Source organism: Globicephala melas, chromosome 11 (genome assembly GCF_963455315.2).
Source record: "Globicephala melas chromosome 11, mGloMel1.2, whole genome shotgun sequence".
Taxonomy (NCBI): Eukaryota; Metazoa; Chordata; class Mammalia; order Artiodactyla; family Delphinidae; genus Globicephala; species Globicephala melas.
In genome coordinates, this window is record NC_083324.2 from 188,504 (window position 1) to 202,977 (window position 14,474).

Below are 14,474 nucleotides of genomic sequence, written 5' to 3' on the forward strand. Positions count from 1 at the left end.
TCTCCGGGGGCTCCCACCACCACCTTCCCTCCCTCCGGGCCCAGCGCCTTTGCTCTCCTCCCCGACCTCCCTGACTTCTTCTCCACAACCTTCCTCTTTCCTGGAGCAGAGAAACTGCTTCCTGCTGAACTTATTAGGGACCTCCAAACCCATCACGCAGTCCAGGAGCCATTCTGCCTAAGGGACAGGGAAGGTTTTAGACAGAAACGTGGACGTTGGTGTGTGTTACACCGTAGAGGGCTTTAGCTTATGTGATCTTCTAGGGCCTTGTGTGGGAGAGAGGGCGGGGTCTTGCAGTCATCGATCAGACTGGAAGTAGATTGGAGCTAATTTTACCTGTCCCTACAGCACCCGTTCCGTGGGTGCCCGTCACGTGCCCACGTGGTGGCAGGTGGGTCTGTTCAGTGAGTGGCCTGGTCCAGACTCAGTGTGAACCCAGGGTCTGAGAGTTGGGGGGCCCTAATGTTGGGGACACCAACCAACCCTTGTCTCCCCAGGTTCAGGCCGTGAAGCTGATCGCTGAGGGCAGAGCCCCCAGGCTCCCTCAGCCTGAGGACGGCGCCACCTACGAGGGGATTCAGAAGAAGGAAACAGCCCAGGTGAGTGCCAGGGCCCTGCCCACCCAAAGCCTGCCTGTACCCGGGCCGGGGAAAATGGGCAGCCAGGACGTACCTGTTAAAGGCCAGAAGAAAGAGCAGCCCCAGTGCAGGAAGCACGCGCTAGGCTCGAGTGGCACCTGGACAGGCAGGGAACAGGGTCTCCTTAGGTCCTTCCTTAGGAAGAGGCAAGCGGGCCCTCAGGGAGAAGAGCTGGTGGGGGGGAGGATGTAAAAATCAGCCGAGCTGCTGGCTCCTCATATCTGAGATGAGACACCAGAGGGAATTCGTTCCTCGGGACTGTCGCAGGTCGGGAGCCCAGGTGGGCCCCTGGGCTGGAGCTGTGCTCAGGGCTCGCGGGGTGCTCTGTCGGGATCTGTGTGAGCCCTGTAAGTGAGGGGAGGCCGCCGGGGGGGAGGGATGGGATGGGACAGACCTGCACTTTGTGTAGGGCCTTGGCCATCTTGAGCACAGAACATTATCTCCCCCAGGCCATCCTGGAGTTCACATCCCGTGAAAGACTGAGGGTCCACGCGCACCCAGATCCGGGTTGCCAGGGGGAGGCCCAGCCCAGCTCTGGGCCTCCGACTGGAGTCGAGAGGAAGCCAGACTTCCCAGCCCGTGCCCAGGGCTCCACCCAGTGTCAGGGTCATCAGGGCAGGAGGGGAGTCCAGAGGTGTTGCCCAGATGGTCAGGGAGAGAGGAGAGACCGCTGAGCACACACGTCCTGCCCCGCAGATCAATTGGGATCAGCCAGCAGAGGCCATTCATAACTGGATCCGCGGGAACGACAAGGTGCCGGGCGCCTGGACGGAGGCCTGTGGGCAGGTGTGTCCCTGCGTGGCCGGGACGGGCTGTGCTCCGTGTGTGTCCCCTGACTGCACAGCTGTCAGAATGTGGCTGAACTAAGCGGTACAAAGCCATTGCCCAGACCCCCAGCCCCAGCCAGGTGCCCCCGGCCCCCTCGGCCTCTCCCTCGGGACCCGCGGCTGAAGGAGAGGGGCTGGCGCAGAGCGAGGCCGCCAGGCGCAGCGGCAGCTCTGGGGTCGAGCTGTGCTGGTTGTTCGACTCTCAGCCCCGGGCTGTCAGAAGTCCCGAAATAGCAGAAGTAAAACCGATGAATCGGCGAAGTACTGCTAAGTGAGTTTATTGTGCACACACGGAAAAGACAGTTCCGGGACCGGGAGCCCTCAGACCACACGCGGTCTGTTGATGAGCCGTGAATTGAGGAGGCAGTGACTGGTTATAACAAGAATTTCCTCAAATGATAGGGATTTGGCTAACGGTTACTTCATATCCATTTTGAGGAACAGTGCAAATTTTGCTTACGATTTCCAGAGACACAAGCAAGACGTGACTGAGGTCAAGTTGGTCTTGACCAACTTGCAAAATAAGCTAAATTAAGCTCTGCTCCTGTGACTGAAGTGGTTTTATCTGCTCAGGAACTCTTCAAGGCTGCATTTGTGTTTGATTTGAGCAGCTCTCAGAGACCCCAGGCCCAGCCCTGACTTGTCTTTGCCCCGGGGGTGGGGCCCTTTGGCCGAGCACCGTCGAGGGCAGCCCTGTCCTCCACGGAGCCCCCGGCTGTCCCAACCCCTGCTCGCAGGCTGGCTGCCAGACCGTCCGGGGTCTCTGCTGCCTGTGCCGCCGCCAGACCCTCTGCACGGTAGCCAGGGCTTGGTGGTGTCCCCAGGCAGCACCCTCACTTGGCGATGCTGCAGCAGACCTCCTGCCGGTGTCTGTCCCCCTGGGTCGGAGGTCACGGGCCAGTGTGCGGTGACGTAGTGCCCCTCCGAGGCCTCAGTGCCTTCTCCAGGTCTCGTCTGTGCCCCCATTTGTGCCCTGACCCTCACCCCCACCCCATGATTTCCCAGCCCCCCCAGCCCCTCCTGGCCCCCCACAGTGGGCCTCTTTCATCCAGCACCTTCTGCTTTTCCTGTCCTCAACAGAAGCTGACGTTTTTCAGCTCGACGCTGAGCACTGAAGGCCTGGTGCCCGAGGGAGAAACTTTGCCCATCCCAGGAGCCCATCGGCCAGGGGTGGTCACCGGAGCGGGACTCATCCTCTTCGGGAATGACGACCGAATGGTAACGTTGCTGCTGTGGGTCCCCTGTCCGGACTGTAGGCTGAAGGCCACACACGCCTGTCCAGGGGCTCGGGCCCCACAGGGAGGCTCCAGGCTTTTCTGGAGGAAACGGGAAAAGGAGACGATAGGCTCCAGGAGGGAAGACCCTCGACTGCTGGGTCGGCCTGCTTCTTCCCTGTCCCGGGAAGGCTGGCCCTGGGCTCTTCCTGCCCAGGTGCCCCCACCCAAGCTGGGTGCCCTGGGCGGGTGTCAGAGTTGGGGAGGCCCTCTCCGGGGAGCCCGGACCTGGAGTCCGGGTGCCCAGGGCACGGTCATTGGACCTCTGTGCCTCAGTTTCCTTCTCTTTGAACAAGGAAGCCACACCGGGCACATAACATGCTCTGCCTCACCTTAGAGAAGTGCAGCTCAGAGTGACAGCTACGGTTTATGCAACTAAATATTTATAGCATCCCTGCGTGCCAGGCACTGTTCAAAAACAGCTGGATGGTTTAATTTAGTTTTCCTGACCACCGTATGAGACATGTATCAGTACTATACCCATTTTACCGAGCAGAAAACTGAAGCAAAGAGGTTAAATCACCTGCCCATCTTCACCCAGGCTAGCCTGTGGCAGAGCTGGGAGTCCAGCCCTAGCTCTGGCTCTGAGGCCCACCGCTCAGCCGTGATACTCTGCGTTAGTGTTCACCCCACGCAGCGGTGGGCAGATCTGGGCCTTAAGGTACCAGGGGCAGAGAAGAAGCAGGACAGGCAGGGGTCTCTGAGCACTTTGGGGAATTTCAGCAAACACCGGGATGCTGAACGCTTGGTAGCGGTGGCACGCACAGGCCAGGTGGGTGCAGGGCAGCTTTCGTCGGACTGGCGGGAGCTCACGCTGGGTGCCCACCCCCCTGGCCCGAGGCTGCCTGCAATCTGCAGTGACTGGGTGTTTGAGGTATTCGTGGTTGATGCCTTCAGACGCTACGTATCTGTCTCCGATCACGTTCCCAAAGCAGATCTGAAACGAGTTCTAGTGCTTGTGAGTTATCGAGGGAAGCGGCTAGGGCAGAGGAAAACACTCAGCAAAGATACAGGTTCTGGAGCCGTACAGCCTCCTTCTGCCCCCCGGGCAGGCTCTGCGCTGTGAATTGCTTCTGCCGACTACGCCCCCGCATCCTCACGGCATTCAGGCCTGGGTTTCCACCCCCACTGGGGAAGGGTGAGGGGCAGCGAGGCGTAGCCCCTGGGCTTCTCTGCATGACCATGACCGTGCTTACCCACCAACAGCGGTCAGTGAGTGGTGCACGTGTAGACCGCTAGCGGCAGGCGGAGGAAGTAGGGGGTTGGGCTAAGTCCTCCGTGAATCGTGAGGCCGGCAAAGTAAAGGAGCAGCCTTCGCGGAGACCCTTGATTGAGCGTCTTTCAGGAACTTCCAGCTGGGGCCTGGCTAGGCTTTAGCTCCAGGAAGCTCCAGAGCATCTTGGGAAGACAGCAGGGGTGGGCAGTCAGCCGGGAGCCCGGCTGTGGTTCCGTCCGGTGTGTGCAGAAGGTGCCGTTTTCATAGACCACTGTTACCCGACAGACGCGGTCTCTGCCGTGAGCTCACCTGCTTCTCTGCCCCGAGGGGCACCTGCTGACCTGTGCCAGGTTTCTAGGGAGTTTCTGGAAGCTGGGCTCTTGGGTGATTAGTTGTTTTCTCCATTGAGTTTCAAGGTAGTGCTTGAATTACTTTAGTCTAACGAGTAGGCATCAGTTTTATAGGGTAACCCAGCCATTACTGGTTTTTGAGCTTGAGAGCACGGTGGGGTGGACGGCAGGGAAGGAGCTCGAGTGGGTCCCTATGGCAGCAGCCTCCTCGCCGGATCTGGGCTCCCGGGCCTGCCTCCGGGGAGGATGGAGACGAGCGTGTGCCCACGGCTCGGGCAGCCTCGGGTCCCGACAGCCTTCCTTTGGCAGTTGCTGGTGAAGAGCATCCAGCTGGAGGACGGCAAGATGATCCCAGCCTCGCAGCTCTTCAGGGGGGCAGACAGCAGTGGCCTCGAGCTGACGGAGGAGGACCTGGTCACCGCGGAGGCTGTGCGGGTAAGAGACGCCTGCGGGGCCACCGTCTGGTGGGGCAGGTCGTGCACGGCAGGTGCGTTTCGCAAATCGCACCTCCTGGGGTCGGGCTGTGCGTACCCTCTAAGGACGTATGTCCTGGCCCCGGGCACAGTGTTGGTCCTGTCCTGTCACAGGGCTTCCTGATGCCCCCTCCCCCTCCTTCCTGTGCCACTGGGACCTAGGATTCGGCTGCTGGGTCCGACTCCTCTGGGGACACACTGTCAACAGTGGGCAAATAGAATAGCTGAAGGACCCAGTTGTCCTGCCGTAGGGCATGTGCGCCGGAACCTTCCGGAAAGGCCTCCCGAGAGGGAGACCCCCACGTGGTCACCAGCACAGGTGTCACAGTCGGCCGCCCTGGACTCCGGGCCACCCCTCCCGTGTGCCGCTGGACACCACTGCCCTCTCGGAGGCCCGGTGTCCCCCCCACCTGGAGTCCAGGCATCGGCCACTTCCCAGAACCGCCCTCCTGCTCTCTGCTCCACCCCCCTCTCCCTGGAAGGCGTGGTTTGGAGGGCGTTTAGCTGTGCTGCTCAGAGGGCGCTGGATGGATTTTCAGCTGTTCAGTCATTCGGTCGTGGGTTCGCTTATTTGAGATATGCGTCCAGACACTAGGGGTGTGATGGTCCGCAGTGTCTCTGCTGTCACGCGTGTCCCTTCTCACAGGAAAGAGAGCTGGCGAACGACCAGGCAAGGGATAAAATAATTTCCGACGGGAGATGTGCTCAGAGGGCAGTAACGGTGACGGGAACGAGGTGCCTGGAGGCCGGGGATGCTGCAGAAGGGAGTTCGGGGAAGGCCACCTGGGTAGGGACGAGGTTTGCGCTGAGACCCAAGTGCAGAGAGACGGCAGGCACAGCAAATGCTGAGAGCCGGGGAGCCGCGGAGGGCCAGGCGGCGGCCGCGGGGCCACTGCGTGCTCGTGACCAGTGCAGACGCAGGACCCAGCAAGGGGGGACGGGGGAGCCTGCCGGTCCGGGGGGCACCGAGCACCTCCTCAGGTGGAGGCTGAACGTTCTGAATGTCTATTAAAAAAAACCCTGTTCATTCAAAAAGTATTCTTGGAGCAATTGCTCTGGCTCTGGGCCTGAGCCTGCCCTGGGGTTATGGGGCCAGCTGGACAGACTGCCTTTTGGAGCTGGTGGCCGAGTGGTACCGGGATGGCTGAGGCTGGTGGCAGAAGAGGTAACAGCTTAGTGGCACCTGTTAGGACCTCAGTACCGCTGGCCGTGAGCCCAACAGTCATAAGAAAAGCAGATGCTTCTAGAGTGTCTGGGTTACTCTAAACTGAGTTCCAGACGTGCAGCAGAGGCCTCACGGGCTCTGAGGCAGCATGGGCTCCTGCACCCCGAGCTCTGCCAGCCTCATTCCAGGGATGCTCCCAGGGCTGCCCCCAGCCCCTTGCCCAGATGAGGAGACCGAGGCAGGGGAGGCTGCCTGCATCTGACGGCTTGTCAGGCGCCGAGCTGGGATCTGGACGAGGCCACGCGGCCGCTCGGGTTCCACACACCCCAGGAGTGCCGGCGTGCAGCGCCCACACAGCGACAGTGACTGCTGGCCCCGGGCTGAGCGAGCGTTGTAGTCAGTGAAGGTTTGGAGGAAGAGGTGATTTAGCAGTTGACCTTGAAGGATGCCCAGGATTGAGTGTGAGCTGGGGGTTCAAGGAAGCCTGTCACCAGATGGTGAGAGCCTGGGTGGAGGCCCGGGGAGAAGGGATGGCTCAGGACGGCTTCTGATGGTCTCCAGGAGGATGGGGGGCGGGAGCAAATCCAGGGCAGCCTCCTGAGAGAGGCCAGGCAGGGTCAGCCTAGGGGTCACCGGGGGCTGGTCCTGGTTGGGCCACAGCCTGGAGCCCGGCCTGAGTATGGGCCTCCCAGCGCCTGCCCTGAAACGCCCAGCTGGGAGCTGCCCAGAGAGCAGTTGTCCCGTTGTGTCCCGTCGTGACCCACAGGATGGCCCTCCTGTGCTGCCCACTCGGCTCTCACTGCCCTGTCCACGCTCGTCCACGAGGCCCGGGGCAGGAACCACTGCCCTCCACAGGCCCAGGACAGAGTGGCACAGAGCCAGCTAGCCCCTCCGTGAGGACGAGACCCAGGGCTCCCGAGCCCCCTCGGTGGCCCCATTCACTCACAGAACCACCCCCCGCTTTGCTCTCCCTTCCACGTGGCAGCACCCCCACACAGTGTCAGGCGGGCACACCCACACTGGGCAACCCTCCCAGTGGGGCTGGCGGGGGGCAGGTCTCAGGAGGAGCTCCGGCACATCTGTCCTCCCGCCCCCCCGGACCAGTGTGGGGACCCCCGCGAAGCTGCGGTCAAGGTGAGGTGGGTGTGCGGACAGCAGCCTGGGCTCCTGCTTCCCCAGGGAGGCTATCACCCCAGTACCATGAGGCACCTGGCAGCATCAGAGAGTGGAGTGGACGGGCCAGCCTGGCGCCGGGCAGTGCGCACGCACCCGGGGCTGTTCTCACCCCCGCCGCTCGCGTCCGGGCCCTGGGAGCCACTCCTGCTTTCCAGGGTGCCTGGAAACCACTCCTGCTTTCCAGGGTGCCTGGAAACGGATTCTCCCCAACGTCGTGGAGGTGGAAGACTCCACTGACTTCTTCAAGTCGGGGGCCGCGTCGCTGGACGTCGTCAGGTAAGGCCTGGAGTGGGGATGGTGTCCCAGGTGTCTCTAGGTCAGGAGTCACCCTAAAACGGAGTGGCAGGAAACCATGCGGGTCAGGGATCCAGAAAGGACTCACGTGTGCAGGCCTCGGGCCCACCAGGAGTGGACCAGCGGGAGCTGGGACAGCTGGGCAGGCATGTCCTCCCCCAGGCTGTGTCGTGGCCCCAGAGCAGCCACTCTGGGACCTGGACGTCTAGCTCGCGGCTCCTGGCTCTGCAGACGTGAGGCCAGCAAGCAGACAGGTGCGGACCACTGCCCTGACTGGTCTCAGTGGCCACAAGCCCCCCCAGATTCAAGGGCAGGGGCGGGACTGAGACTCACCCCTCATGGGAGGAAGATCAAACAATGTGCGGCTCTTTTATTTATTTTATTTACTTTTTTAAAGTAAATTTATTTATTTTATTTTTGGCTGTGTTGGGTCTTTGTTGCTGCACGCAGGCTTTCTCTAGTTGCGGCGAGCGGGGGCTGCTCTTCGTTGTGGTGCGCGGGCTTCTCATTGTCGTGGTTTCTCTTGTTGTGGAGCATGGGCTCTAGGCTTGCGGGCTTCAGTAGTTGTGGCTCACGGGCTCAGTAGTTGTGGCTCGCGAGCTCTAGAGTGCAGGCTCAGTATTTCTGGCTCAAGGGCTTAGTTGCTCCGCGGCATGTGGGATCTTCCTGGACCAGGGCTCGAACCCATGTTGCCTGCATTGGCTGGCAGATTCTTAAGCAGCGCGCCACCAGGGAAGCCCTGCACGGCTCTTTTAAAACTGCCACAAGCCCAGCACCCCGGTGAAAGCCAGCATGTGTGGGGAGGGGCCAGGCAGGTAGGGCCTGGCACAGGTGGGCCCGCTGGGCTGGAGCGCGGGCAGTCAGGGAGTCATGATTGCGACTCTATTTCATTTTATTTTTTGAAACGGATAGTTGTTTACTTATTTTTTTTTTTAAGTCTTTATTGAATTTGTTACAATATCGCTTGTGTTTTACATTTTGGTTTTCTGGCCGCGAGGCATGTGGGATCTTAGCTCCCCAACCAGGGATCCAACCCACACCCCCTACATTTTAAGGCCAAGTCTTAACCACTGGACCGGCAGGGGAGTCCCGCAAGTCTTTTTAAATTTTAGGAATGACTTTACGTGCAGTGAGGTGCACGGATCTTGAGAGGACAGTGTGGTAGCTTTGATTTAACGTGTGTAACGCACACGTTATAGCACATGTATAATATATATATTATGTGATGTATATCGTATCTCACAAGCTACACGTTGATGAAGACATGGGCCCCACCCAGCCTCACTCCAGGGGATCCCTCCTGCCCCTCCCCAGTCAGCGGCCCCCAGGGATGATCCGTCACCACAGATCAGGTCACCCAGTCTTCAACTTCATGTGAACTGTCCCTCTTGCACTTTAACAGTGGTATAAGCTCCAATTTGTATAAAGAGCAGGATAATTTTGCATCTGCATTCATCAGGGATATTAGCTTGTAGTTTTGTTTCTTCTGCTGTCACTGTCTGGCTCAGGTATCAGGGTAACGCTGACCTCGTAAAGTGAGTTTAGGAGTGTTTCCTCCTCTTCCGTTTTTTTGGAAGAGTTTGAGAAGGATTGGTATTAATTCTTTTTAAATGTTGGGTGGGATTCACCAGGTTTTCCCTGGTGAGCCCCACCCAAAGTCCTGGGCTTTTCTTTGTTGGGAGGTTTTCGATCACCAGTTCAGTCTCCTTAGTTGTTATTGGTCTGTTCAGATTATCTGTTTCTTTATGATTCAGTGTTGTGTTGTGTGTTTCTGGGAATGTATCCATTTCTTCTGGGTCATGCAATGTGTTGATGTGTAATTGTTCACAGGAGTCTCTTATGATGCTTTTTATCCGTGTGGTATCTGTTGTATCGTCTCCTCTTTCATCTCATTTTTTTCTTTTAGTCTTCTCTTTTTCCTTAGTCTACCTAAAGATTTGTCTCCTTTTTTTATCTTTTCAAAAAGCCGACTCTTAGTTTTGCTGATCTTTTCTATTGTTTTTTTTCCCCCCTGGTTTCTATTTTATTTATTTCCACTGTGATCTTTGCCATTTCCTTTCTTCTGTTACCTTTTGACTTAGTTTGTTCTTCTTGTTCTGATTCCTTGAGGTGTAAAATTAGGTTGTTTATTTGAGACTTTTTGTCTTAATACGGACATCAATCACCATACACTTCCCTTTAAGAACTCTTTCTCTGTGTCCCATAAGTTTTGGTATGTTGTGTTTCCTCGTTCATTTGTCTCAAGGTAGTTTTTGGTTTCCCGTTTGATTTCTTTGGCCCACTGGTTGTTCAGGTGTGTGTTGTTTAGTAGCTGCATTTTTTTGAATTTAGTTTTCCTCCAGTTTTTGATGTCTAGTTTCCACCATCGTGGATAGAAAAGATGCTTGGTATGATTTCAGTCTTCTTACATCTGTTAAGACTTGTTTCGTGACCTCACCTGTGACCTGTCCTTGAGAGGAACTGGTGCCGTGCTGCTGGGTGGAGTATCCTGTGTGTGTGTGAGGTCCGTCTCTCCCCCAGAGTTCAGTCCCCTGTCTGCCTCTTGGTCTTCCGCTTGGATATTCTGTGCGCTATTGAAAGTGAGGTGTTGAAATCTCATGGATCTTTGCGATGCTACTTCTCCCTTCAGTTATCTTAATATTTGTTTCGTACATTCAGGTGGCCCGATGTCGGGTGCGCATATGCTTATAATTGTTATATCTTCCTGGTCAATTGACCCTTTAACCATTGTACAATGTCCTTTGTTTCTTGACAGTTTTTGATTTAAAATCTATCTTGTCTAATAAGAGTATGGCTACCCCAGCTCTCTTTTGATTATTATTTGCATGGAATACCATTACGACCCTTTTACTTTCAGCCTTTTTGCATATTTGCATCTAAGTGAATCTCTGGTGGTGTATGGGTGGATGCTGTTTCTATCCAGTCTCATAACCTATGTTTTTAAGAGGAGAGTTCAGTCCATTTCCATTTAACCAGATTACTGATCAAGGGTTTACTTCTGCTGGCTGGCTGTTTTCTGCATGTCTTTTATGCTTTTTGTTCCTCAGTGTCTCTATCACTGCCTTTTTCTGGTACTATACCACTTGGATTCCCTTTTTTTTTTTTTTTTTTTTTGCTATTTCTTAATTACCTTGGCGATTACAGTTCACGTCTTTAACTTATAACAATGTAGTTTGAATAATACCAACTTAATTTCAATAAAATGTAGACACTCGTATCCTATATATAGGCACCCCACCCCTTTATATTGTTATTATCCTCGGTTACATCTTTATACATTGAATACCCATTAATGTAGGTGTTAAATGTTTGTTTTATGTATTTGCCTATTACGTAATGTAGTAAAAGGGGAGAAGCTGCGAACCATACCAAAAGTACAGTAATACTGGCATTCCTATTTACCTACGTAGTTCCCTTTGCTAGTGCTCTTTACTTTTCCTTATGGCTTTGAGTTACTGTTTAATGTCCTTTCACTTCAGCCTGAAAGACTCCCTTTAGGGCACGTTTACTAGCAATGAACTCCCTCAGCTTCTGTTTATCTGGAAATGTCTTAATTTCTCCTTCATTCTTGAAAGATAGTTTTGATGCGTATGGAACTCTTGGTTGACACTTTTTTCCTTTCAGGACTTTAAATATGCCATCCCACTGCCTTCTGGCTTTCATGGGTTTTGGGGGGGAATCAGGTTTTAATTTTATTGAGGATCCTTTGTGTGTGATTAGCTTCTCTCTTGCTTTCCAAATTCCATCCTTGTCTTTGGGTCTCAGTGGGTTAACTGTCACGTGTCTTGGTGTGATTCTCTTTGAGTTTAGGTGTGATTCTCTTTGAGTCTGTCCCGCTTGGAGTTCATTGAGCTTCTCGAACGTGTATATTCATGTGTTTCCTCAGATTTGGGAACTTCGGGGGCATCATTTCTTCAAATATTTTTTTCTGTCCTGTTCTATCTCTTCTCTGGACCTGGTATGATGAGTGTGATCTGATGATGTTCCACTGGTCCCTGAGGCTCATTTTCATTTTCATTCGTATTCATTCCTTTTTCTTTCTTCTCCTCATACTGGATAATTTCAGGTTCACGACCTTTTCTTCTGCTTGTTCAGATGCGCTCTTGAAGCCTCTAGTGAGTGTTTCATTTTGGTTTTTGTATCTGTCAGCTTGAGAATTTGTTTGGCTTATAATTTCTGTCTCTTTCTTGATATTCTCATTTTTTTCATAATCATTTTCCTAGTTTCCTTTAAGTCATTGAACACATTTAAGATGGTTGATTTAATGTCTTTGATGATAATCCCTAGGGGTGGTTTCTTCCAAATTCTTCTTTCCTGTAAATGGGCCTGTTTCTTTGTATGTTTTGCGATGTTTTGCTCCAACTGGACATTTTGCGTGTAGTGCTGTGTCGGTTCTGAGAATCTGATTCTCTCACTCCGGGGAGGTTGTTAAATCTTGCTTGTTGAAGGTTGGAGCCATCCATTTGTGACTTTTCCAAACTTTTCTTTGCATGATGTGTGTACCTTGTTGTGTGTAATCACTGAAGTTTCTCCTGTTATCCCTGGGGTCGTACACACTATGCAAAGCGTGTATGGGATTGGCCATCCTTTGGGCCAGCCCCTCAGCACTTGGAACCCACGACCCAGATGTGTGGAGGACGAGGTCCTCATTGCCCCCCAACCCCCACCTCCAGGAGGCCACGGCAGGAGTGAGCTGCTGCCACTGCTGCCTCCTGCCCTGGGGGTGGAAAGTCTGGAAGCTCCTGCCACACCCCAGCTCTTCACCACGTTCTCCCCTGGAAGCTGCAGGTGTCGCCGAGACTCGAGAATTCCGAAGCGTTTGGTTCAGACAGTTCCTGCCTGTCCAATAGTTGTTGAGGTGGAGGGACGGATTTTTGGAGCTTCTTGCTCTGCCGTTTTGTGTCTATAAAGGGGCTTTTATTCCTCTTCTGTAAATACCTAAAAGCGTTGGGAAGTATATGTTTAATTTTCAGGGAACTGCCAAAGTGCTTGCAACGTGTCTTCCAAAGTACCGTTTTCCAATCCCACCAGCAGGGGGCGGGGTTCAGGTGCTCTGCAGCCTCACCACTGGTTGGTCTTAACCAGTGGTTTTAAGTTCAGATATGCTGGTAAGTACGGAGCCGAATCTCGTGGTGGTTGGTTTGCATTTCCTATTGACGAGTGATGTGGAGCATCTTTTCATATGCTTATTTGCCATCCATATTTCTGCCTTGGTAAAGCATCTGGTCAATCTTTTGCCTATTTTCACTTGGATTTTTTTCTTAGAATTGATTTTAAGAATTATTTACGTATTCTGAAGCCGAGTCTTTGATCAGGTATGTGACTTGGAAATATTTTCTCCCAATCTGTGGCTTGTCTTTTCATTCTTTTCCCACTGTCTTTCAGTGATTATTATTAATCTTCTATTAATTATTACCACGTGGATTGTCTCATTTACTCATCAGGAAATAGTAGAGGAGCCATGATTGGTCCAATTTTACAGGCAAAGGAACTAGGCTCAGAGCAATTGGTCACTTGCCCAAGGTCACAAATTCATAAGTGCTGGAGCCAGAACTTGAAACCAGAGCCTCTGAATCCACGGACTGGGCTTTTAACCCTAACTGTAGACTGACACCCACGCCTCGGGGGCTGAGACGAGCCACCACCTCTGCCACTAGAACCGGGCAGGTCTGCCAGGCCTCCTCCAGGCCCTCGCTTTTCCATCTTCCCTCCAGACTGGTTGAGGAAGTGAAGGAGCTGTGTGACGGCCTGGAGTTAGAAAATGAAGACATCTACATGGCAACCACTTTCGGGGACTTCATACAGCTGTTAGTGAGAAAGATGCGAGGGGACAACAAGGAGAGCAAGTGCGTCATCGACCACGTGAGTCCTGGGCCCACGACATGGGCCCGGCCTGCACACCCCTCAGGCACCCATACCTGTGGGTCCACAGTGACACTTGGGAGAAGCCTGGATGTCCAGAAGCTTTAGTGACCCAAGCTTCCCTTGGTAATTCCAAATAGCCTAAAGATGCCAGGCGGTAGGACAAACTCAACAGAGGAAATTGTTGTCCAAGACTCAGTATAGGGGACAGGTTTGCTCCCAAGACAGGAGACAGGGTATTAAGAAGAGACTTTTGCAGTGTTCTTCTCTCTCCACCCCCTTTCTCCTTTGGTGGGTTTCCTGGCGTGGCTTCCAGCCCTGCCAGCTCACCCTGTACCCCGGGTGACTCTCACCCCTAGTCCTGGCTCCACCACCTCCCAGCAAGGGCAGCGGCTTCCTGCTGGTGTCAGCCTCTGGCTTGACTCGTGGCTTCTCAGCTCTTCCATCACCTGTGCAACCAGTCAGCTGTGTGAAATTCCGTTGGTTGAAACGAGAGAGAGAGAGAGAGAGAGAGAGAGAGATTGGGAATGTTCTCCCAATAAGGAAAACAAATGATCCTCTACATTCAGCTTGTATATATGAAGTATGAGGAAGTAACTAACTGCAAATGTAATTTTTAAAGAAACTGTGGAAACCATCCCTGGGGTATCTCGGTAGACTACCAACTCCTATGGGAATTAGCTTTGTGATAGTTTGGCTGGCTGGTGCTTTGGAACAAGGGCTGATGAAGAAAGGTGACCAGGGTGGACACCAGGCTGGCCTTAGGGCTGTGGACAAATGACTGCGGAAGGAGGGGCGGCATCCCAGAGGCTCCGCGTTCATCGTGGGATTGCAGGCCCGAGGGGCAGTGAGCGGGGGCCGCGTCCTGTCTGGGGGCCGCAAGTGCTGTCTGCCCACTGGCGCTTCCTGTGTGCGGAGGCCACACAACCAGCCCAAGGTCAGTGGCAGAGCCGGGGCTCCAGCCAGGCAGTCCAGCTGCGGAGTCTGGCCCTCCATCTCTGCTTATCACTCAGCTGCCACCTCTGCCCACACGACCGCTCCCTGGGCAGCAGGGCTGGATCCGATAAGGAGACTGAGTAGCCCGGGCCCTTGCTTGTGTATTGGGGGGGGGGCAAGGTGAGTGGTCCCTGTGTCTCTGGTGGGGTCGTGCCCATCAAGGATGCCCCTTCGCGAAGAATCCACACTGCAGCTCTGGCCTG

At 54.4% G+C, this 14,474-nt stretch overlaps 1 protein-coding gene across 2 annotated transcripts in view; it reads left to right on the forward strand.

The window, feature by feature from the left end:
* ALDH1L1 (aldehyde dehydrogenase 1 family member L1) overlaps positions 1 to 14,474 on the forward strand; it is a 79,860-nt gene that overhangs the window by 40,934 nt on the left and 24,452 nt on the right. For both annotated transcript variants that reach the window (XM_060307721.2, XM_030850741.2), the window contains exons 5-10: positions 498 to 599; positions 1,335 to 1,424; positions 2,546 to 2,683; positions 4,615 to 4,740; positions 7,304 to 7,395; positions 13,128 to 13,275. In XM_060307721.2, coding sequence (XP_060163704.1) covers positions 498 to 599; positions 1,335 to 1,424; positions 2,546 to 2,683; positions 4,615 to 4,740; positions 7,304 to 7,395; positions 13,128 to 13,275 — 696 coding nt within the window. The remainder of the gene's footprint in view (positions 1 to 497; positions 600 to 1,334; positions 1,425 to 2,545; positions 2,684 to 4,614; positions 4,741 to 7,303; positions 7,396 to 13,127; positions 13,276 to 14,474) is intronic.